The 25,574-nt window shown below is 38.5% G+C and overlaps 1 protein-coding gene across 1 annotated transcript in view; it reads left to right on the top strand.

The window, feature by feature from the left end:
- Positions 1 to 7,877: 7,877 nt before the first annotated feature.
- MARCH6 (membrane associated ring-CH-type finger 6) overlaps positions 7,878 to 25,574 on the top strand; it is a 54,386-nt gene continuing 36,689 nt past the window's right edge. The window contains exons 1-10 of the mRNA XM_015567636.1: positions 7,878 to 7,910; positions 10,104 to 10,219; positions 11,016 to 11,089; positions 14,310 to 14,453; positions 16,644 to 16,716; positions 17,797 to 17,965; positions 20,297 to 20,486; positions 22,375 to 22,445; positions 23,225 to 23,257; positions 25,086 to 25,137. Of these exons, the coding sequence (XP_015423122.1) occupies positions 7,878 to 7,910; positions 10,104 to 10,219; positions 11,016 to 11,089; positions 14,310 to 14,453; positions 16,644 to 16,716; positions 17,797 to 17,965; positions 20,297 to 20,486; positions 22,375 to 22,445; positions 23,225 to 23,257; positions 25,086 to 25,137 (955 nt within the window). The remainder of the gene's footprint in view (positions 7,911 to 10,103; positions 10,220 to 11,015; positions 11,090 to 14,309; positions 14,454 to 16,643; positions 16,717 to 17,796; positions 17,966 to 20,296; positions 20,487 to 22,374; positions 22,446 to 23,224; positions 23,258 to 25,085; positions 25,138 to 25,574) is intronic.

Raw genomic sequence — 25,574 nt, 5'->3', positions numbered from 1 at the left:
AAAACAACTTTATCAGTTTTTTTTGTTTTTTAATAAAATGCCAAAGCAATTGTTCTTTTTTTAAACCCTCACCTGAGGATATTTTTCCATATTTTTTAGAGAGAATGAAGGGGAGGAAGGAGGGGGAGAGAGAGAAATATCGATGAGAGAAAGAAACATTGATTGGTTGCTTCTGTTTACACCCAGACAGTGGATTGAACTGAGGTAGAGCTTGACTGGGAATTTGTACCTGGAACCCTTTGATTCTCTAACTACTGAGAAAAATCGGCCAGGGCCAAAGCAGTTGTTCTTAATGTGTTATGAACAGTCATTGGGGAGGTATGAAGCTGAAGTGTATTGCAATTGGTCCTGTTCTGTATTTACTTTGGGAAAACTTGAGGTGACTTGGATGAGTTAAGTGGATAAATTGTCAGAACCAGATAGTTATTGTCTCTCTAGAACAGGGGTCCTCAAACTTTTTAAACAGGGGGCCAGTTCACTGTCCCTCAGCCCGTTGGAGGGCCGGACTATAGTTTAAAAAAAAAAAACTATGAACAAATTCCTATGCACACTGCACATATCTTATTTTGAAGTAAAAAAACAAAACAGGAACAAATACAGTATTTAAAATGAAGAACAAGTAAAGTTAAATCAACAAACTTACCAGTATTTCAATAGGAACTATGGGCCTGCTTTTGGCTAATGAGATGATCAATGTCCGGTTTCATATTTGTCACTGCTAGTCGTAACAAATGATGCAAGTGTGCATCAGTTAGTCTAGATCTGGTTGGAGATTTCAGATGTTTCATTCTGGAAAAAGGCTCTCCTAACTTAAAAAAAAAAAAGGCCCTACTAACTGCAAAATAAAAAAAAAAAAGATAGACCTCCTAACTTCAAAAAAAAAAAAATCCTAACTTGTTCTTACCTTGGTCCTCAGGCAGCAGCAGGCTCTGCACAGGCAAGCTCGTGACTCGTCTGATCACACCCGAGACAGGAGGAGTGGGGAGACAGAGAGAAGGAGGGGAGTCCGAGAGTGCGAGTGCAGCGCACATTCCACACATTTGCACTACGGGCCCAGGAGGAGTTGGCTGCTAAGCAACAGGCAGCAGCGGCAAAAACACCCAGCGGGCGGGAAAAATGTTTTCGGCGGGCCGCATGTGGCCCGCAGGCCGTAGTTTGAGGACCCCTGGTCTTGAGTTTTAAAAGTCAAGGGCACGTACCTGGGTTGTAGGTTCCATTCCTGCCCTGGTTGGGGCATGTGTGGGAGGCAACCAATTGATGTGTCTCTCTCACATTCAATGTTTCCCTCCCTCCCTCCCCCCTCCCCCCCTGGAAAAAAAAAGCAATAGAAAACATATCCTCTGATGAGGATTAACAAAAAGAAATTCATTGATATCTAGTATAGTTTCATCAGCTGTGAATAGGAAGACAGAAGTTCAGTTTCAGACATTGTATTAGTTTGCAAGTGTTGCCATAACAAAGTACCACAGACTGGGTGGGCTTAAGTAGCAGAAGTTAATTTTCTTACAGTTCTGGAGGCTAGAAGTTTGAGATTAAGGAATAAGCAGGAGACCCAGTGATTTCACTTCTGGGAATATATCCTAAAAAACCTGAAACACTAATTCAAAAGTATATATGCCACCCCTATGTTCATTGCTGTGTTGTTTACAACAGAGGCCCAGTGCATGAAATTCGTGCACCTGGGGGGGGGTGGTGTCTCTCAGCCTGGCCTGTACCCTCTCCAATCTGTAACCCCTCGGGGGATGTCTGACTGCTGGTTTAGGCCCAATTCCTGTGGGTTCAGGCCTAAACCTGCAGTCGGATATCCCTCTCACAATCTGGGACTGCTGGCTCCTAACCGCTCGCCTGCCTGCCTGCCTGCCTGCCTGATTGCCCCTAACTGCTCCCCTGCCAGCCTGATTGATATCTAGGTAACTGCTCCCCTGCTGGCCTGATTGCCCCCAATAGCCCTCCCCTGTCAGCCTGATCACCCAAAACTGCCCTCCCCTGTCTCGGGGACCAGCCTCCTCCGTGCCGCGGAGAGCCACGGGATTCCCAGGCCTCACAGTGCGAAGCAGCCACTGGGCCCTGCCTCTGCTGCGTGTGCAGCCATCTTGTGACGGCTATCTTGTGATGACATTAGGGCGTGACGCCACCTAGGCTATTATTAGTATAGATAGCCAAATTTTGGAAGCAGTCTAAGAGCTCATCAGTAACTAAATGAATAAAAGCTGTGGCACATTTATACAATGGAAAATGTTATTTAAAAATTAATTGGCTTACATTTAAAAAGAAGGAAATTTTACCTTTAGGGACAGCATGGGTGGACCTGGAGAGTGAAATAAGCCAGGCAATACCATATGGTTTCATGTGTGTATGCAATCTAGTGAACAAACTAGCAAACAGATTCTTAGATACAGAAAACAGAATGACAGTTGTCTGAAGGAGAGGATGGTTGGGAGGCTGGGTGAAAAAGGTGAAGGGATTAAGTAAAACAAAACAAAGCCCCCATAGACACAGAAAATAGTATGGTGATTTTCAGAGGGGAAGGGGGGTGGGGGGAATGTAGAAGAGGATAAGGGGGAATAAATGGTGATGGAAGGAGGCTTGACTTGGGTGTGAACACACAATACAGTATATAGAAGATGTATTATAGAATTATATACCTGAAACCTATATAATTTTATTAACCAATGTCACCCCAATAAATTCAATAAAAAATAAATAAAAAAACAGAAAATGGTATAGCAGGATTGGGTTCTTCCGAAACTCCTTTTCTCGGCTTGCAGGCTTTTTGTGTTTTCCCTGTCTTCACATGGTTTTCCTTCTGTGTGTGTCTGTGTCCTAATCTCCTCTTTTTATAAATCATATTGGGTCAGGACCCATCCATCCTAATGACCTCATTTTAAAACTTAATTACCTCTCTTAAAGACCTTGTTTTCAAATACACAGTCATTCTGAGGTATCAGGGGGTCAGGATTTCAACATAATGAATTTTTTTAGTGGTGGGAGAAACAACACAGTTCAGTCTAGACCTGGCAGCCACTGATCTGTTTGTATAGTTTTTCCTTTTCCAGAATGTCATAAGTGGAACCGTACAGTATGTAGCTTTTTTAGATTGGCTTCTTTTACTTAACAAAATGCTTTTGAGATTTATTCACATTGTTGCATGTATCAGTAGTTCATTCCTTTTTATTGCTTAGTGTTTTCTTTTAGGGATGTGCCACAGTTTGTTTACCCATTCCCTAGGTGTAGAATGTTTGGGCCCTTTGTTTCCAGAATACACTATATTCATACAGATTTTTGTGTTAACATCCATTTTCATTTTACTAGGCTAAATACCTAGGAATAGGATTGCTGGTTCCTATGCTAAGAGTATGTTTGTTTGTTTTTGTCATTTTAATAGGTATATATTGTGGTAAAATATACATAAGATTTACTATTTGAACCATTTTAAGTGTATAATTCAATGACATTAAATACAGTCACGTTGTGCAGCCATCGCCATTTTATTGTGATTTAATTTGCATTTCCCTAATGACTAAAGCAATTTTTCATTTCTGTACCTTTTGGTAAAGTATCTACTCAAATGTTTTTCTGATTTTTTTGGGGGGTGGGGGGTGGGGAAGGACTTTTCTTGTTAAGACCTCAATTAGTAAGCTGGACAAAAGACTTTAAAAGATAATTCACAAAGAGAGAATTTAGTAAAATGTGAAACTGTCCAGCTTCATTACTGATAAAACTGCTTTTTTTAAAAAATATATTTTATTGATTTTTTACAGAGGTAGAGAGGAGAGAGATAGAGAGTTAGAAACATCAATGAGAAGGAAACATCGATCAGCTGCCTCCTGCACATCTCCTACAGGGGATGTGCCCGCAACCAAGGTACATGCCCTTGACCGGAATCGAACCTGGGACCTTTCAGTCCACAGGCCGACGCTCTATCCACTGAGCCAAACCGGTTTTGGCAAAAACTGCTTTTTTTAAAAAAAATCCTCACCCTAGCTGGGCAGGTGTCGCTCAGCTGTTGCGCATCGACCCAGTAACCAATAGGTTGCAAGTTTGATTCCAGCTCCTGTCAGAGCGGTTTGTGAACTCAGTCCGCAATAGGGGCCGTGCAAGAGGCAGGCGATCCATGATTCTCATTCATCATTTATGTTTCTATCTCTCCCTCTCCCCCCCAAAATAAAATTAAAATAAAAACATAAAAAATCCTCACCTGAAGGGAGATGTGTGTGTGTGTGTGTGTGTGTGTGTGTGTGTGTGTATTTTAATTGATTTAGGAGAGACAGGAAGTGGGGAGAGAAACATCTTTGTGAGAGTGAAACATCAATTGGTTGCCTCCTGTACCTGCCTCGACTTGGATTGAACCTTTTGGTGTATGGAAATATCAACTAACTGAACCATCCAACAAGGGTGAAAAAAACTGCTTTTTAAAAGCTGCTGTTTTACCTAGTTATTTTTATTCTTATTTCAATAGTGCAATGTTTTTGGGGAAATAAAATGAAGTTGGAGTAGATAGTAAAAATATAAAGAATATTGATACTAAATTGTGGGGAAAAAATTCAAGTAAACTCGGTCACACAACCAGAGTGGTTGTGGAGGAAGTAAATAAAGTGGAAAGGAGCACTCTTTGGATTGGGTGTTAGGTTTAAATCCTCATTCACTCATTAACGTGATTGATAATTTAGTTGGGTCTCAGTAATTGAAGTAGAGTTAACTAATCTAAGTCTACTCTTAACTCAATCTTGGCTGATAGAGGTGATGTTAGGACCACATTTTTTCTTCTTTTTTGGTGGTGTTTGGATGGGGTACAGCAGCAGTTATTGTCTGAAGATTTTCTGCTAGGTGGCCCCTTTCCTGGTCCTTTGGCTAGAGAGAGCAGGCTTTTTTGGGGGGATATTTTCTGTCTGTTCTCATCGATGTTTCTAGAATAGAAACACTAGCTTTTTCTACTTCCACCATCAGTCCGGGATATATGAAGCAAAACACAAACACAGAGAACTAATTGGCACTGGGTCCCCAGCTCCCTTGCTGGTCTGCCTTCTCTTTACCTTTTAGAGTCTTCTTATGTTTGTTTTATTTATAACTAGAGGCTTGGTGCATGGAATTTGTGCATGGATAGGGAAACCTAGGCCTGGCTGGCAATCAGGGCCAATCTGTGGGACGAACAGTGGGGTGATCTGGGGGGCACCTGCTGACACCTGCCTTGGCTGGCCTGGCACCGCCTGCTCACCGGCCCTGCCCCCGCCACTGCTGGCGCCCGTTGCCTCCCTCTCTGGGGTGATGGGTGGGGCAATTGGGGCGATCCGAGGGGGCCCCCCTGCTGGCACTTACCTTGGCTGGCTTGGGGTCTGTGGGCTGGGGGCAGCTCCTATGTTGAGCGTCTGTCCCCTGGTGGTCAGTGCACATCATAAATGACCAGTTGTTCCACCACTGTTTAGTCGATTTGCATATTAGGCTTTTATTATATAGGATATCCGTGGTTTTTAGCTGTACCTGGCAGGGAGAATAGGAAGAAGTACGTCTATTTCATTTTGTTCTGGAGCCTTCAGTCCTCTCTCTTGTAGTCTTTACTGCCTCCTTCCCCTAGAGGTAACCACTATTCTGACTTCTAATGATATATGTTAGTCTTTCCTGTTTTTGAACTTTTTAAATGTGGATTTGTATAGTAGTTATTCTTTGTATGATAAATCCAAATTGTTGTTTGTTGTTTTAGTTGGTTTATTCTCATGCCATATAGTATTGTGTGAATGGTAGTTTCCTCTTCGGAGGTATTGTGAATTGTGCTGCTATGAACAATCTCGTACATGTTTTTGAACATAACTATATAGGAAACTATTGATTTTAAAAGTAAGATAGTAAAATAATACACAATATATACTATAGATATTACACATGTAAAATAAGGAAAGGACTTCTTTTTCCCAACCCTGACCCACCAAAGGTAGCAATAGTTTTTATGTATCTTCCAGAATAGATGTTTAGTTCTGCATATTTATGCCTTGTTTCAGATTTTTCTTCTGGAACTTGGAATGGCAGGAAGAGCTTCCCTTCCTTCTAGACTACACACAGATTAGCGAAAGAAATTCAGCTCGGGGTATAGAGCAAAAGCAGGTGCAGCCCCTTTTCAGCAGCCTTTCCTAGCCTCCAGTTCCCTAATAAGGTGTGGAAATGCCCATGACACAGTCTAAGCAGGGCTCAGGGCCTGCTAAACAGCCGCATGTTTGCCTTACAAGTATTATAGCTAGGGCTTAGCACTATTCTATTTGATTTACAGCAACAATCTTTGCCTTTCCATTTAGGGGAATATTTATATATAAAGTGCTCTTGAACAAAACTCAGTCACAACATGTGGGGAAAAAACAGTCGATACTGCCAAAGAGATTTGTGATATTGTTCTTTAGAACAAATTCCATATTCGAGACACTTAGATTAAATGATTTTAAATTAGAATTGGGTTGTTGGTTGTGCAGAAATAGTCTTTTAGGAATGTTGAGACAGGTATTATTTAAACCTGATTCTGCTTTCTTCCCTGATGAAGATATAGCCAGTGAAAATTTTTATTACATTTTAAAAAACATGACCAGTGAAATAAGAAAATTCCTAACATGAATTTTCAAAATTGTGTGTGTTATATAAATCAAATGCTCAGCCCTCTTGCTAAAGAACTTCATCGATAAAATTGGACTTGGTAGTGTTAGTAAAATAAGAGTTCAGCTGTGATATTTGCAGATTGCATACTTAACCTTTGCTTATTTTAAAAAAAAGTTTTATGTAAAATTTCTTACAAAATAGACTAATTTTTAAAAAATATATATTTTATTGATTTTTTACAGAGAGGGAGGGAGAGAGATAGAGAGTTAGAAACATTGATGAGAGAGAAACATCGATCAGCTGCCTCCTGCACATCTCCTACTGGGATGTGCCTGCAACCCAGGTACATGCCCTTGACCGGAATCGAACCTGGGACCTTTCAGTCCGCAAGCCGACGCTCTATCCACTGAGCCAAACTGGTTTTGGCAGAATGAGTCCATTTTAAATCTTTGTTTAAAAAATATATTTTTATTGATTTCAGAGAGGGAGGGAGAGGAAGAGAGAGATAGAAACATCACTGATAAGAGAGTCATTGATTGGCTGCCTCCTTCACGCCCCATACTGGGGATCGAGCCCACAACCCGGGCATATGTGACCTTTTGGTTCATAGGTCTAAGCTCAACCACTGAGCCACACCGGCCAGGCCACTTGAAATCTTTTAAGGAGAAACAGCAAATCTGGTGCTGGCAGCTGGGGTAATTCCGGCCTCAGTGCAGGGTATTGAATTTGGTGTAGTTAAATTGCCAAGCTTGGGTTGCTGGCACGGGTCCATGGCTGAGGAGCCTTGGTCCCCATCCACACCCCCTGCCTCTGCTCTCCTGGCTCTTAGCAGTTTCCCGGTGTTGAAGTGTGTACTTGGAGAAAATTAGAGTGCTCAAAGCAGGGCGCGAGCTGCCTGGACGCTGCCGCTAGGTATCCTGGAATGCGAGCATGGTTCTGTTTTTGGTTTTTTAAAAATATATTTTATCGATTTTTTACAGAGAGGAAGGGAGAGGGATAGAGAGTTAGAAACACCCATCAGCTGCCTCCTACACACCCCATACTGTGGATGTGCCCGCAACCAAGGTACATGCCCTTGACCGGAATCGAACCTGGGACTCTACAGTCCACAGGCCAATGCTCTAGCCACTGAGCCAAACTGGTCAGGGCCATGGTTCTGTTTTTTGTGTCAGAACTTCGCGGAGGCTGATTAGATGGAATGCCTAGGGTGTTTGTTCGTATTGCACCACTGAAGTTCAAAGTCTTACTGCAGGACAGACCAGAGTGAAAGCTTTTTGCCAAGAATACTTTAAATAACAAGGATGCAGGTGAAAGAAAGTAGGAGATTTGAAGAGGTACAGATCTCGGGTAGTTCTGACTATAAACGATGCAAACAGCCAGCATTATTCCTGTGATCCGCTGGCAGCTTCCAAGAAACCAAAGCCCACCAGGTGGTGGTAGCTTGAGGTCTGGTTCCAAAGGTGAACTGAAAGGCACCGCAATGGAGTCTGCTATTTGACTTAGTCTAGACAACCCCACTGACTCCGGCAGGGACAGGATTGCCATGGATGGCGATGTGTGGCATTTCACTTACAGAGTGATTTGGCTGGCATATTGATAACCGAAGGAACTTGTGTGCTAACTATTTAGGTTATGTTGAGTGCTCAGTATCCCTCAACTTTGACAAGTGGTGTTCCAGCCGATGCCAGCGGCCCTTTAAATCCATTAGTGATGTGCTTGGATTGCAGTTATTCTGCATTAAGGAGTTCCCTGTGCGAGTAGATCAAAAGGTTGCGTTAAATTCCTGTCCCTTGTACACGCTGCCTGTTGCCCCTCAGATTGCCCACTTGGGGTTGGCACTTGACCCCAGCAGATCCTAGAGAAGATGATTGTTGCAACCAGGTTTTGGTTGGTGATCCTGCAGGAGGAGCATTGAGGAGTGAGTGAGAGCTTGATGGATCTGTTGTGATTCCTTCTGTGTGATTACTTCTCCCTATGTACACTGGGACCTTGACTTACGAGTGTCCCAACGAGTTTTTTGAGATACCAGCTGTCTCTCTGCCGATTTTTTGCATTGAGTTGATAGAGTAATTTGAGTTAACGAGCTCCTTAAGGAGCTTGGTCTCGGAACGAATTAAACTAGCCCCACTGTATCAGGCTACGGAGAAGAAGAGATTTCTTCTCGCCACGGTGGTCCAATGTTCCCAAGAGCTACTTGGGGTGATGGTTGAGAGGGTGAGGGATGACCTGCTGCTCTGTAACTGCGACCAGTAGCCCTGTGCCCCTGTGGCTGCTTACCGTGGCCTCTGGCTCGCCTCTCCCTGGCCTGCCATCTTGGTCTTGGAGTATTCCTCCCTTACCCCCAATCGCATGTGCTCACCGGTATCTTTCTCTCTCCACCTCTGGTAGAGTGGGGTAAAGCTAAAGGGAAGTCCCTGCTGCCACTGTTATTACTATGTTAAGTCCTTAGATATAGAGTGTAAACTATTGATTATATTTTGACTTTTAGTTTTATGGTGTTAGATCCTTTTTATGTTCTTCTCTGTTGTTGTTGTCGATGACACTATTACAGATGTCCCCCATTCTCCCCCACCTCCTTTGCGTACCTCCATTTAGCCCCCACACCCCTCCCCTGACCTTCACCACTCTGTTGTCTATGTGCATGGCCTATGTGTTTATGTTCTTTAGCTACTCTCTTCACCTTTTATCTAGTCCACTCCAAACTCCCTCCCCTTTGATCTCTGTGGACTTAACTTTAAATTGTTAGGACACTGATGGTGACTTGATATTGCATATTTCTACTTAGCATTTATTAAAAATTAGCAGTTTTAAATAAAAACTGTTACTTTTAAGTTTGATATACTCACAGAGTGAAGGAACAATTGACCTTCTTATATGTTAGGAAATTTTTAAGATATATATATCTATATATCTATCTATCTATATATATATCTATCTATATCTATCTACCTATCTATCTATATATATTTTTTTCCTAATCACACTTTTTTGGTTTTCCATGCTGTTGATTAATGTTTTACCAAGTGATAGGTTCTTGATTTAGCATGCAGTATTTATTTTAAAATATATATTTTATTGATTTTTTTACAGAGAGGAAGGGAGAGGGATAGAGAGATAGAAACATCAATGAGAGAGAAACATTGATCAGCTGCCTCCTGCACATCTCCTACTGGGGATGTGCCCGCAACCAAAGTACATGCCCTTGACCAGAATCGAACCTGGGACCCTTGAGTTCGCAGGCCGACGCTCTATCCACTGAGCCAAACCAGTTAGGGCAGCATGCAGTATTTTAATTTTTGGTGGTCTGTTTAAAAAATATGGCTTTATTGATTTCAGATAGAGGAAGGAAGAGGGATAGAGGGATAGAAACATCAGTGATGAGAGAGAATCATCGATCTGCTAACTCGGGCATGTGTGCTGACCAGGAATTGAATCATGATATCCTGGTTCATAGATTGACGTTCCACCGCTGAGCTATACCTGCTGGGCATACTATTTTTTTAAATTATAACTAAAGATAACTCAAGTTTTCCTTTTTATTAACAGACATATGTAGAGTGTGTCGGTCAGAAGGAACACCTGAGAAACCTCTTTATCATCCTTGTGTATGTACTGGCAGTATTAAGTTTATCCATCAAGAATGGTAAGTAATCCTTGTAGAAAATCTTGTCTGAGCTTCAGTTTTGTCATCATATATAAGGGGGATTGTTTGAATGAACTTTCCTATAATTAGTTATTTAAAATTTTTTTTTGTTGTGAAAATTTGGAAATTACCCATATTCCTTATTGCTGTGCTATGTAATTTGGAATATTTCTTTCCAGGTATATGTGAGACCTGTTTATTTCTACCATGGAGGGCTTATTTTGTTCATTGGAAGTATTAAGGTTTTCTAGTTTTGTCTGGCATGGTACTAGCTTACGTTATGAAATACTTTGTGCCAGGTAGTGCTCAGTGCTTTTCTCATTTAAGCCTTACAACAAAACCATGAGGTGGAGTTATTGTTGTTATTATGCAGGTGAAGAAATGGAAGCATAGAAAGGTTAACTAACTAGTTCTATGTCACATAGCCAGGAAGTTAGTGACAGACCAGGATTCAGACCTAGCCCTCAGGATGACAGTATTATGATACCAGTATTAAAACTGGAATTGATGTTTGGAGATTTTCTTATAATCAGTTAGCTTTGAGGATATTACAATTTAAATTAATCTAACCATTTTAATAGTAGGTATACATATTGGTTTATCTTTACTGTTACTGTTCTCTACCGTAGAAGGCATCTGTTATTAAAAGTTTGGAATATTTTAAATTTGAAATTGTCAAAATTGTAAAAGCTTTATGAAATGTAGCATTTTAATAAAACAGAACATTAGTTTTTAATGAAACATTAAAGTTTCCTTGTTATAAATACTATACTTATGAGTGTATTTGTAATTGCAGCTTAGTTCAGTGGCTGAAACACAGTCGAAAAGAATACTGTGAATTATGCAAGCACAGATTTGCTTTCACACCAAGTAAGTTCTTTTAGAAGTTTTCACTGCATTTTTGGGTAGTAACTGGCCACATGAAAGTGTTTAATGATTATTTTCAATTAGTTTTTCTTTGATAGTAATGGGAAGTATTGCTATAGTATTTTAGAAAATACTTTAAAAAATACATGGCTGCTTTTAACACATGAGAGATACTGATTTAATTTGTGTTATATTTCTTTTTTATTGTTTTTATTTTATTTTTTTAAATTATGGACAAGTTCAAATGTTTGCAAAGGTGTATTGAGTCCACGTGTACCCATCAATCAGTTTGACCCACTTTAAAGTCATGGTCTTTACATGGCATTAATTGTGTTAAAGCAAATGCCATTATTTATAATTTCACCAGTACACTTTTTTAAAAAAATATATATTTTATTGATTTTTTACAGAGAGGAAGGGAGAGGGATAGAGAGTTAGAAACATCGACGAGAGAGAAACATCGATCAGCTGCCTCCTGCACACCCCCCACTGGGGATGTGCCTGCAACCAAGGTACATGCCCTTGACTGGAATCGAACTAGGGACGCCTGAGTCCACAGGCTGATGCTCTATCCACTGAGCCAAACCAGTCAGGGCCACCAGTACACATTTTAGTATCTCTAAAAAGTAAGGATTCCTTTAAAAAAACAACATAATTATAATAACATTAGTCACTCAGCAGAATTAATAATGACGCCTTGATTTTATCAAATATCATATCACTGTTCAAATTTGTGATATCTTTTGAGTTAAAAGTATGTAGGTTGGAATAATAATGATAATAAAAACAAAGTTTTAACTTGCTTTTTAAAATGTTTTCTTAAGCTCAGTATTTTCTAAGCCTGTAGTAAATATTTTGCAAGTCTTTAAAATTTCAGTTACATTTTATAATTCTGTACCAGTTGATTGATATTTAATATTGTTCATTGTAAACAATTAGAGCAGTGGTCACCAACCTTTCAGACCGCATGGACCACTGGTTGGCGACTGCTGAATTTTGGACTATACTGGCAAATTATCAAGGATATAAAGCATGATTTTTATTCTGGGATCCTAGTACATTGCCCTCCTCCCCCAAAGGTTTTTTTGTGTTTTAAGTTTTTTGTTTTTAAGTATCTTGAGCTGCTGAGTATAAATGCTGTGAATTAGTATTAGTTTTAATTCATTGGTTGATTCTTGTGTGTGCCCTGATCAGGGATTGAATCTGAAACTTTGGCATATTGGTTGGATGCTCTAACCCAGTGGTCGGCAAACCGCGGCTCGCGAGCCACATGCGGCTCTTTGGCCCCTTGAGTGTGGCTCTTCCACAAAATACCACGTGCGGGTGCGCACATACAGTGCGATTGAAACTTCGTGGCCCATGTGCAGAAGTTGGTTTTTGGCCTGGGCAAGTCTATTTTGAAGAAGTGGCATTAGAAGAAGTGGGGGTACGTTTGCTGAGGTCGACCCCTCAGATTGAGGACGTTTTTAGCAAAGGCCAGCTTAGGAGTACCCAAATTAAATTAATAACAATTTACCTACCTATGTAGTTTAAGTTTAAAAAATTTGGCTCTCAAAAGAAATTTCAGTCGTTGTACTGCTGATATTTGGCTCTGTTGACTAATGAATTTGCCGACCACTGCTCTAACCAACTGAGCTATCCAGCCAGGGCCAGAGTACAATTTATTAAAGTCATTACGGTTTCACTTTTGGAGCTTTATATTCATTACCATCAAAATGTCAATTCTATTGTTTCATAGTCTTTAAGTTTTTGTAGGGCATAAAAATTCAACAGCTTAGCTATAGTAAACTGTAAGACTAATTAAATATCTTTATAAAGTTTGATTAGAAATACTTGTGAGCTTTTTTACTTTGAGGCACATAAATTTTAATTTTCATTTGACAGATGCTGTATTCTTTATCTTTCTCAAAAACTCTTTTTACTGGTTTAATGACTTGTTATGTTTCAAATATCTTAAAGTAAGGATCTTTGTGGGTGTGTTGTAAAAAGTTGCTATTTGTTAATTATTTCTTAATGTTTGTAGATGGGAACAGTTTTGTTATAGTGCTCTCATAAATTTTAGATATTTAAAAAAAACTTTATATATATTATAGTTCTTGTTTTGGCCTCACTGGAGAAAGAGGCATTCTACTTCTGTGTTCTTTTGAAGATTCCTGTGGTGGAGCAGTGGTTTACATTGGAAATCTTTCTAAAGCATGGCCACAACCTCTTCCTCGGAGTGTATTGAACAACATGTTACAGAAAGTTGGGAAGACTTTAATTTATCATTTGCAGTGTTAACTATTGTGCTAAAATTGAGAAATGGTTGGCTAACAAATGCCAGTTGTCTGTTTGCTTTACACAAAATGGACCCAGATTGTTATGCCTTTTTTTGAATGTTCTTATTGATTTTTTTAGAGAGAGAGGAAGAGAGAGGGAGATAGAAACATAGCTCTGCTGCCTCTTGCACTTCCCCTATTGGGGATTGAGCTTGCAACCTGAGCATATACCCTGACTGGGAATCGAATTAGTGACCTCTTGGTGCATGGGATGACGCTCAATTCACTGAGCCACACTGCCAGGGGCCAGGTTGTTGTGCCTTTTTAGTACTATTTCTAAGGCTTGTGTTTGGAAGGAGGGTTTATTCTTTTTTAAAAATATATATTTTTATTGATTTTAGAGAGGAAGGAAGAGGGATAGAGAGATAGAAACAAACATCAATGATGAGAGAGAATAATTGATCGACTGCCTTCTGCACACCCCCTACTGGGGATCAAGCCTGCAGCCCAGGCATGTGCCCTTGGCCGGAATCAAACCTGGGACCCTTCAGTCCACAGAACGACTCTCTATCCACTCAGCCAAACTGGCTCGGGCAGGAGGGTTTATTCCTGATGAAGTCACTAGTTTCACCTTTTTCTCCTGTTTGCTTTTATCTGATCTTTTATAATCTGGGAAACCAGATAATCATATTGTTTGAATGATGTGTAAATTAGCTTTTCATGAAGTTCATGGCTGTGAATGAGAGATGCAGACTTCTCTTGAATCTTTTTTTCTGCTCAGAGGTCTTTTTGTTGGCTTCTTAAATGTGCTATTATTATAAGTATTTGATTGATTTTTTATAGGAAAAATATTTGTATAATACAAATGTTGAAAGTTAAGATAACTTTACATGCCTATTTTATATTTATGAATCAGTCTATTTTTCACTGTTCATGAAATTATATATAATTTTTTTCTGTAATAGTTTATTCCCCAGATATGCCTTCACGGCTTCCAATCCAAGACATATTTGCTGGACTGGTTACAAGTATTGGCACTGCAATACGATATTGGTTTCATTATACACTTGTGGCCTTTGCATGGTTGGGAGTTGTTCCTCTCACAGCATGTGAGTATTCATTCCTCTGTGGTTGGAGTTAATTAAACACTGCATAACTATTTAATATTATAGAGTAATATTAGATTATATTTTTGTTTGAATGATATTTAATTATTTGATATTATTATTTCATATATTAGTAAAGCCTTAGGAAACAGTTCACTTGAATTAAGAAGTATTTTTAACCACATCAGTTTCTTGAATGAATGTGGGAAAGAAAAATACAGCATACAGAGTCTAATTAATAATGAGAATTCATGAGAGAATTGAAAAAGCAAAGTCAATCCATAGTTGGAAGAAACTTGAATTTTATTTCTGGGAGTTAGAGCCTTCAAAGATTGTAAAAGATGGGTTCTCTTGAGATTCCCGCCCCCCCCCCCCTTCTTTTAAAAGTCACTCACGTATCAAATGATCCTGAATAATTAGGAGGCTTTCTTTCAAATACAGGAGGCTTTCAGTGAGGTTGGTATACTAACTCTTAATTGATACTTTTTGAGTTCTTCATTGTTCTTAAAGACATGGAGGGGGGTATATGGTGCCAGATTATATAAATACAGTTTTTTTTGCAATCTTGAATGCAAACAAGATTTTTGAATAAATATAATTCATATTCTCATGTCTTATTAAAATAAGATAAACTTACTCATTTATGAAAATGAATATCTTGGGAGATATACCACATAGCAGAGTAAGTACTGTAGAAGTGTGAATGAATTAGTGAACTAGAAGATTGAGCAAGGAGATCTATAGGATGTAACTCAAAAAGACAAGATGTTGAAAGTATGAGAAAAGTGAGAGATGGAGGCTACATCAGGTTTTTTAGTACCTGTCTAATAAGTAGTTCCAGAAGGTAAAAAGATGATGGAAGAAGAAATGATAGACATCTTGTAGATTGAAAGAGAGAGAGCTGACCATGATAGAAGGAGACTCAAAAACCTAAATATATTCTAAAGTTTTCCAATTCTGAGCAGGGTGTTGTATAGATGTAATGCTTGCAGGTTATCCTACAAAGTAATGAAAATCAGACTAACGTCACACTTAAAACCAGCAAATATTTTGCTGAAGCTAGAAGACAGCAGCAACTTGAAATTGAATGCTAGAAGGCAAATTACAAAATTTGATAAAATTTCTGATCCTAAAACCTACCCATAAATTATCAGATGGAAGGGCAATATACAGACATTTCAATAGATGCAAGGACTGCGAAAGTTTATTGCCTCAAACTATTTATGGAAAATGTGTTTGCGACTATTCCTGCATAAAATGAGCAAGGAATCAAAGAGAAAGTTGTGAGATATAGAGAAAAGAAGCAAGTAGGTCATACAGCTAAATTGTAATTGTTAATCTACAGTAATTTTTAGGTAACAGCCTAGAACTAAAATTCTGGATGATCTTAACAGGGAAGAAATTGTGAGGGGAGGATGGAAATGGGCGCTTTTTAAGTTGTTATATTTGTGGGAGATTATGGATGTGCTACATGTAGATAGGAAAATATAGTGTAACTATACATTAAAATATAGGGTAACCAAATAGAGTGTAGGACTAGATTGCTACCTGATTAACAGCAGAGGAGCCACCGCTGTTCATGGCATTGGAGCATGTACTCCATTGAAAACTTCTAATTTCAAAAATGTGTACTCCCCAAACTGATACCCTTTAATTTTATGAGCAGACTCAATGAATTTTAGAATTCTAGGTTAAAAAAATTCTCCACTATGTAATTTTGGAGATATCTTTACTTTAGATTTTTTTCCTCTTTCAGACATCTAAGCTCATTCAATAAAAACAAGCAAGTGTGAATCTAGAATCTAAACTTTAAACATTTTTGAGTAACTTTTACTCTTCATTATCACTATTTTTATGCTTGACTATTAAAAATTTTAGAAGTTGATTGATTTTTAGAGGGAGAGAGAAAAAAAATCGATCTGTTTTCCCACCCTTTTATGCATTCATTGGTTGATTCCTGTATGTGCCCTGACCTGGGATTGAACCCAGAGCCTTGACTCATTGGGATGATGCTACCCAGCCAGGGCCTTGACCATTTTAAAACAGTTTAATATTTTTAGACTCATCCTTGCAAAGACTAAATGTGTATTTTAGTGGCATTCATGGTATTCCACTTTCCCTCTGTTTAATTGAACAGCTGTGAGATTGATGATGAGAACTGTAACTATGTGCCCTTGTGTCCTCTTTCGGTAGGCCGCATCTACAAGTGCTTGTTTACTGGCTCCGTGAGCTCACTACTGACACTGCCACTGGACATGCTGTCCACGTGAGTATGAACCTTGTGACAGTGGAAGGCTGCATAATGGTGTTAGTTTTTCCCCACAAGTTTTTATTTTTTTTTAATCCTTAATCAAGGATATGTTCTTTGATTTTTAGAGAGAGAGGCAGGGAGAGAGAGAGAAAGAGAAAGAGAGAGATTGATATGAGAGGGGAACATTGATTGGTTGCCTCCTACATGTGGTTCACATTCAAACCTGCAACCTAGGTATATGCCCTGACCGGGAATTGAACCCTTGACCTTTTATTTATTTATTTATTTAATTTTAATTTTTTTGAACCCTTGACCTTTTAGCGTATGGGATGATGTTCCAGCTGAACCACACTGGCCAGGGCTGCTCCACATATTTATTTTTATTACAATTTTTATTTTTATTACAATTTGAGTTTCTCAGTTTCAAGGACAAATAATAATTTTAACAGTTATAGCTACAGTAGAAGCAGCTGACATGTATATATACATATGTGCTGCTTTAAAACATACCTGTCTTAAAAAGAACTGTTTTGTAATGGTGGGACAGCTTGTTAAATAGGCTGTTGTGCATTGTGGGATATATATGATTATGTTCGCATGCTGAAAGTTCATTTAAATATGTTTTTTGTAATATAGGCATTTGAATTCAAATTTATTTTTAAAATATTTCTTGTGATTATTAGTGTCTGAATGCTAAAAAACGTCTAAATGCTAAAAAACACTATAGTTGTTTTACTGTATCTTAATTTGATATTAAGCATTGTAATTGAATTTTCTTGGGAAAGACATATTAGATGTGTTTTACTTATTACTGATGTCAGAATTAGAAATGTTATATATTATTAACTATATCAAGATCATTAGAGTATTAAGCCTGCAAAAAATTATACTTATATGTGCTAAATCTTCTTTTGTGCCAAGCTGCCCTTAGTAATTATTTTTGAGGAGCTGATTTTCACCCAGAAAATTATGAGTTTTCTGGCTGTTTTTTCCTGAGATTTTAGTATAAGACGAACTGTTGTCATCTTGAGTTTCTTTGGTTTCGTTAGGTGTTCTTTGGAGTAATTCCATATAATTTTTTTTTTTTTAAACTAGGGACAACTTATTGGCGGATTGTTTACAGGGTTGTTTTGTGGTGACGTGCACATTGTGTGCGTTCATCAGCCTGGTGTGGTTGCGAGAGCAGATTGTCCACGGGGGAGCGCCGATTTGGCTGGATCATGCTGTTCCACCCTTCAATGCTGCTGGACACCACCAAAATGAGGTAACTCCCCACTTCCTCCAATTCTTTTTATTGGGACAGGACATGAGACTTGTCATCACCCTCTAAGACCCAACCCCATTGACTCCCATGTCCCTCACTGCAAAGCAGAGTAGTGAAAAGGAGTGGGAGACGATTAAGGGAGATGTGAAAAAAATCAAAAGAATGCTGCTGTGGGAGCATATATATCCCACAATCAATTTTCTAGCACGATTGGGAGCAATATTGGGGGCGTACTAAAGTGCTCTTGCATTGCTTTTGCTTGGGTCCCTGCATAATGCTGGAAGTTAAGGTACAGACTTCTTGTACATGCTTCTGACATGCTGGGTAACATTAAGGAAGTGACTTACCCTCTTTGCTCATCAGTTTCTTTGTATGCAAAATGCCTCCTCTTTGCTGCTGCTAGCAGGAACGTTACCAAAAGTAGAAACGTTGGACCACTATAACAATGGTGTGCCATTTTACTTTTTGTTTATCAGAGGATACATGCTTAGATGCAAGAGCATTTGCTAGAATTATTAAGAAGAGAGGACATAAATTATTTTTAGTATTTTGCCTGCTGAGAAATTATGGGGCTGAAAATGTAAAAAACATTAGCTACTTACATATGAAAACAATTCACACTTCATAAAATTTTGATATGAAAAAATTGAGTGTAAGATACTCAAAGTGTAAATTAATAACTTAATTTTTCATGTAATGACCTACTTTTGTCAGTTTGCAGATTGATTTAATCAAAGTTGCCACATATTTTTCACTGCAGAATTGAGTGCAATTTCTCCCTTGAAAACCACACATAAAAAAAATGGGACTATAAAGAAACAACACTGTTCTTACCTACCTTTAATACTTTTATCATTGTACCTTATATTTTGAAGCATTTGAAGCATTTAATAGGGTTCTTTTTTTAAAAAAACTTTTTTATCCTCAGAGGATATATTTTTCCATTGATATTTATTTATTTTTTATTTATTTTTTTTAAGATATCAAAGGATGAATATGTTTAATTTATTATATATACACATATGTGTGTGTGCTGGGGTCCAACCGTTCTGTCTCTAGTTCTTCAGCCAGGTTCTGTCTAGTTTCTCCACACAATTTCTGTAGCCAGGTTCTGTCCAGGATCTTTTGCCATGTTCTCTCGCTAGGTTCTGTCTCCATTGATTTTTAGAGAGAGTGGAAGGGAATGAAGAGGTAGAGGATGAAAGGTGGGGAGAGAGAGAGAGAGAGAGAGAGAGAGAGAGAAAGAAACATTGATTGGTTGCCTCCCACATGTAGGAACCTGCAACTGAGGTACATGCCCTTACCCTTGACCGAATCAAACCAGCAAGCCTTGCTTCCCAGGGCTGATGCTCTAACCACTAACCAAGTCAGCCGGGGCTAATGTAGTTCTCTTTTAGTCCCCAAGGGAGTTGAGTGTTTTAATTAACTGCAGTTATGTCTTTGGTTGGTAGTTTGTTGCACTCAGGAAGAGCCAGAGAAAGATGCATGTGGGGACTGATAAAATATATATGGACAGGCTTACCTATAGAGCAGAAATTAGCTATGTTTTCCTCAAGTGTTTAACTGATAACTGAGAATTAAGTTTTATATCTGTATGTGTGTAAACAAATAAATAGGTGCATAAATAAATATATTTTTATTCCTGAGGGGTCATTAAAGACTGGAGTCATGTCTTTTAAAGAAGGATTATGTATGGAATGATGTATTCAAGATAGCCATATTGTTAACCCATCCTATCTAATAAAAGACAAAAAGGGTATTTGACCGTACCTTCACTACGCTTCCCACTGGCTAATCAGGGTGATATGCAAATTAACCGCCAACAAAGATGGCGGTTAATTGCATACGTAGGTTCCAAGTGGTGGAGCAAAGCCAAATGTACTGGAAGCCAGCCGAGTAGTGAGGCCTCACAACCCCAGGATCAGCGGAACCGCGAGGCCTCACGCCCTGGGATCAGCGGAGCCAAGAGGCCTCACGCCCACGCCCCCGCCCCCAGAATCAGCGGAGCCTCAGAAAATGGAAGGGAAGGCCTATTGCATGAATCTCTTCGTGCAACAGGCCTCTAGTTATCTATAATGCTTTATGAAATGATAATTCTTAAATTATACTGAATGAATATATACACTGTGAAGTGAATTTATGTCCTTATATACCAAATTGATCCAAATAAGATACATTTGACTTTGAGAGGTGTGTTTTGGAATTTCAATACTTTGAGCCTCTTGGTTATTTATTTATTTATTTATTTATTTTAGAAGAAAGAGCTTGATTTGGAAATAGAGCAAAACTGAGGTAAATTAGCTAAATGTCTGCGCTCTTCCATCATTTTAGGCTCCAGCGGGAGGAAATGGGGCTGAGAATGTTGCTCCTGACCAGCCTGCCAACCCACCAGCTGAGAACGCAGTGGTGGGGGAAAACCCGGATGCCCAGGATGATCAGGCAGAAGAAGAGGAGGAGGAGAACGAGGAGGAAGATGAGGCAGGTGGAGAAGATGCAGCGGATGCCAACAATGGGGCCCAGGGTAATGGCTGCTCATTTGTCCTTATCACCTCTTCTCCACCATGAGTCCATTCCCAAGTTGCCTTGGGGGAGGACTGGTGTTTTCAAAATTTAGTGGGTTTAAAATTATATTTTTAACTTGTTTTTACTTTATTTTGGCAAACTTGCATGTATGGATATATATATGCATACATTTTTTTTCCGTGAAACGGCACATTTTGTGTTTTAAAATCCTACTTTACACAGGACTTTAGTAGGATGGGTAGGAAGAAATTATTTGTAAGTTGGTGTAGATCCTAGTTTTTTCTTTTTAAAGGAATTTGATAAAGATTTATCTTTTTTTTTTTTTTGGCCATTCTTTTGAGCCAGTACTTTCAATATCAAAGAAAAATTCTTGGAGAGTGCACTGTAGACCAGATGCAATCCAGAGAAACCAGTTTCTGTTTTTTAAAAATTTTTATTTATTGATTTTAGAGAGAGGGAGAGCAAGAAGGGAGATAGAGGGAAGGGAGGGAGGGAGAGAGGAAGAGAGAGAGAGAGAAACATCGATTTGTTCTACTTATTTATGCATTTGTTGATTGCTTCTTGTATTTGCCCTGACTGGGAATCAAACCCACAACCTTGGTTTATTGGGACAATGATCTAACCCAGGGGTCCTCAAACTTTTTAAACAGGGGGCCAGTTCACTGTTCCTCAGACCGTTGGAGGGCTGGACTATAGTTTAAAAAAAAACTATGAACAAATTCCTATGCACACTGCATATATCTTATTTTGAAGTAAAAAAACAAAACGGGAACAAATACAATATTTGTATTTGCATGTGGCCCACGGGCCATAGTTTGAGGATCCCTGATCTAACCAACTTGAGCTACCCAGCCAGGGCTCAATTTCTCCTTTTCTAACATGTAACTTTGCAATGTAAAAGAAGATCCGAGACTGAGCCTTGCAAGTCAGCTGTCAGTAGCTCAGCTCCTCCCTTTCTCTCTTCCCACCCAGAGTTTTCTTGTCAGGTGCTGCACTGCCTCTGGGTCCATTTGACATCGTTAATATTTGAGTGTCTCCTGTGTGCCAGGCACTCAAAACATCAGGGCTCTGCCTTCATGGAGTTTCTGGTCTAGTGAAGAATACCCAAGTGAGCAAATTTATTACACATTGTGATAAACATTGTGTAGGTTGTTCTGAGGATGCTTTTGGAGAGAGACTTATTTAAACAAGATGCTCCCGTAGCTCAGAGTAAGGGCTATTTGAGCTACGACCTGAAGGATGAGAAGCGAGTTGTGTAATGGGGCCTTTGCCAGGGAGAGGGGAGTATCTATTCAAAGACTCTGAGGATGCAGTCTACTGCTTCCCTAGTGCTGGCCACCATTTCTGTCTCAGTCTAATGCAATAGCTCCTAACTGGTCTTCCTTCTTCCATTCTTGTCCCACCTAGTATTTGGATTGCTTTCCTGCCTTTAAAAATCTTTTAGTGGTTTTTCCATGATACTGAAGAACAAAATAAAATCTAGGCTTCACATTTCTTTTGTATGATCTGATCCCTTTCTGCCTTTCATACTATATCTTCCACTGCCTCTGCATCCAGAGAATTATAGTCGTCTGGCTTCCTTACTCTCCTCACTTCCACTGGAGTTATTCCTGCTTCAGAACTGTTGAATTCCTTTCTATCACATAACCCTTTTTCTTTCCTTTCTAGTACTTTCCACATACTAGCACCACCTTATTTATTTAATGTTGTATTTATGTATATGGGTTCTTATTTATTGCCTAATAAGTAAATACTCATATGGAAACATTTTAAATGTGGTTTAGCTTCTCAACAATAGTTTACAAAACACCAAATTAAAAGGGCACATTTTATTATTTATAGTTCAAGTTACGTCAGTAATCTTTGAACTGGAATTTTATTTCTAGATGACATGAACTGGAATGCTTTAGAATGGGACAGAGCTGCAGAAGAGCTTATTTTTTTGAAAGAGGAAAGAGTGAGTAAGACTTCTATCAAACATCAGTGTTTTAATTCTGTAGTTATGTTTGATTTAAAACTTTCATAGATCTTTAATTTCTAGAGAAAATTAAGTGATGTTTTGTTTGTACTGAAAATGATAGCTGTTTTTCTGTCTTATGGTTTTTAAAACAAGCCTTGCTCTACTTAGGGAATGTTTAGTCTGAAATTGTGGACTTTCAAAAATGAAGTAACAATTTAAAATTTAAGTATTATTCTGATGCTTCAGTTGACAATATAGTTGTATCATGAAGTCTTGACTGACTCCATAGCTAATGTAAGGATGAACCCAATATGGATTTTTTTTTTTTACTTCAAAACCATGATTTGGAATAAAAGGAAACCCAAAATACAAAACTCCCATACACAGGAGTTTTTTATTCTCTGAAAATGATAGGCTATATCGGAAAGTAGTGGGTATGGATTATGTTTAAAGATATTGAAAGGGCCCTAGCTGGTTTGGTTCAGTGGATAGAGTGTCGGCCTGTGGACTGAAGGGTCCCGGGTTCGATTTCAGTCAAGGGCACATGCCTGGGTTGTGGGCTTGATATCCAGTAGGGGACATGGGGGAGGCAGTCGATCAATGACTCTATCTCATCATTGATGTTTCTAGCTCTCTTCCCCTCTCCCTTCCTCTCTGAAATCAATAAAAAAATGCTTAAAAAATAAAGATATTGAAAGGAAAATGAGCCTGTTTAATAAATAGAATTAAAAAAATCTTTTTTATCTTGAATTAATGCCTGTTATTATTCATTTTAGATGCTAGGACTTGATGGATCACTAGTTTTTCTAGTAAGTAAAGCTAACATTTTTTTTTTCCAAACAAAATTATCTTTATTCATAACTCTTAACATTTTTTAAATAATAGAATTGTGACTTAATTATTTGTCTCAGTGATTCAGTTGAGGTAGTAACACTGAGGGATGCACCTGGTGGTAATTCACAGATTAGAGAGAATATGATGTTACTAAGCTTCTATTCAGAGTTTGATCCAATCAGTATAGGACAGCCGTCTCAACCTGTGGGTCGCGACCCCTTTGGGGGTCAAACGACCCTTTCACAGGGGTTGCCTTAGACCATCGGAAAACACATATATAATTACATATTGTTTTTGTGATTAATCACTATGCTTTAGTTATGTTCAATTTGGAACAATGAAAATACATCTGCATATCAGATATTTACATTATGATTCATAATAGTAGCAAAATTACAGTTATGAAGTAGCAACAAAAATAATTTTATGGTTGTGGGTCACAACATGAGGAACTGTATTAAAGGGTCGCGGCATTAGGAAGGTTGAGAACCACTGGTATTGAAGGTATTATTTGACTACATACTCATTTACCTCTCTTACCTCATCAGTCCCTCACAGATGAGTCCCAGAAGTTAGGCAGTGTTGTTGACAAAAGTGCATTCTAATTATTGGAAAAAAAATTTATAGGATGACTTCATTCATGGAAAGATATTTTTAGTATCTACCATGTGCCACCCATTGTAATAGATACTGTGAGGTTCAGAAATGAATGAAATGGGATCCCTCTTCTCAAAGATGTTTTATAGTTAGTAGAAATTAACACGTGAATAAGAAATTTTAGAGGTACTACATGGTTAAGACTCAGTTACAGAAGGTGTTTATCAGAGGTACAGAAGAGGCCTTGGTTAGGTGTTTCTTACTGGAGTTTGTCAGCAGGGAATTTTTAAATAAGATAATTTAGAGGTTGAGGCACAGAAGATATAAGGAATAAGGACAGTTTGGGAGCCCTAAAAGCAGAAAAGCTGAAAAAATTCAAGTGATATAAGCTGACATGGTGAATAGGAATGTAGCAGTCATCACTTAGACAAATTAATCACCCTTTATGCCCCTTGGATTGTAGCAGATTGGGGTATTCTTTCCTGATGGGAATGTCTTTCTAAGAAAAAAATTTGAAAGTGTTGGCCCTTTTTGGAAGGATCATTTAACTTGATGGGGGGGAGGAGGTGGTGGGCCTAGACAAATGGGCTTGGTCTTTCTAGTGTCAGCAAGGAGTATAACTAAAGTAGAGGTGTCTGGCTGGAGATGATAGCAGTCATCTTGGAGGTGATAATACATAACTGTGGAAGTAGATCATTGGCCAAGTGAGAATGAGTATACTGAGGCATGAACAAAGAAAGACAGGACACCATAGGGGGAAAAGGGACCAGAGAAGATAAAGTGACCTTACAGAAGTCTTGAGAACAAAATGGACAGTGAAAGAAGCACTGTATTTTTCCATTAAAATGTTGTTGGGAATTAATGTGGTTTTCTAATTTTTCCCCATTTGGAATTTTTCAGCGTCATTTGATTGAATGCAGCCTGGAAGTTATTTATGAGAATCTGTGTAGTTTGTAGTGAATTATTAATTTCTGAAGAGGAAATGTTTATAGAGTAACTTTGATTTTTTTCCTACATGTAGCATAATGAACTTAAGTTTTATTAGATTTATGAGCTATCTAATGAAAAATTTAAAGTTGTACATAATTTTTAGAATGAACTCTCAACTATATAGGGAACATTTCAGTCTTATAATTGAATAAGTGGAGTAGTCTTTATATGTCAAGTAGGAATTGAATATGTTTTATTAATGTTCTTTTCCTTTAGGAACATGTCTTCTGGGTGGTGTCTTTAAACACACTGTTCATTCTTGTATTTGGTAAGTTGTGTTTATGCTTTTGTTCATTGTATTATGGTAGTTTAGTTTTCTAGGAGCCTTCTTATTTGTTTTTGTTTTATTTTTAAATAGGAATATATAAAATAGTTTTATTTTTATTTATTTATTTTTTTAAAAAATCTTTATTGTTCAGATTATTACATTTGTTCCTCTTTTTTCCCCCCATAATTCCCCTCCTCCCAGTTCCCACCCCACTCTCCGCCCTCACTCCCCACTCACTGTCCTCATCCATAGGTGCACGATTTTTGTCCAGTCTCTTCCTGCATCCCCCACACTCCTTCCCCCCTGAGAATTGTCAGTCCACCTCCTTTCTATGTCCCTGATTCTATTATATTCACCAGTTTATTCTGTTTATCAGATTTTTTATTCACTTGATTTTTAGATTCACTTGTTGGTAGATAGGTATTGGTTGTCACTTA

Source organism: Myotis davidii, unplaced genomic scaffold (genome assembly GCF_000327345.1).
Source record: "Myotis davidii unplaced genomic scaffold, ASM32734v1 scaffold143, whole genome shotgun sequence".
Lineage (NCBI taxonomy): Eukaryota > Metazoa > Chordata > Mammalia > Chiroptera > Vespertilionidae > Myotis > Myotis davidii.
The sequence above is the reverse complement of the archived record's forward strand: the minus strand, read 5'-3'. Positions and strand labels throughout refer to the sequence as shown.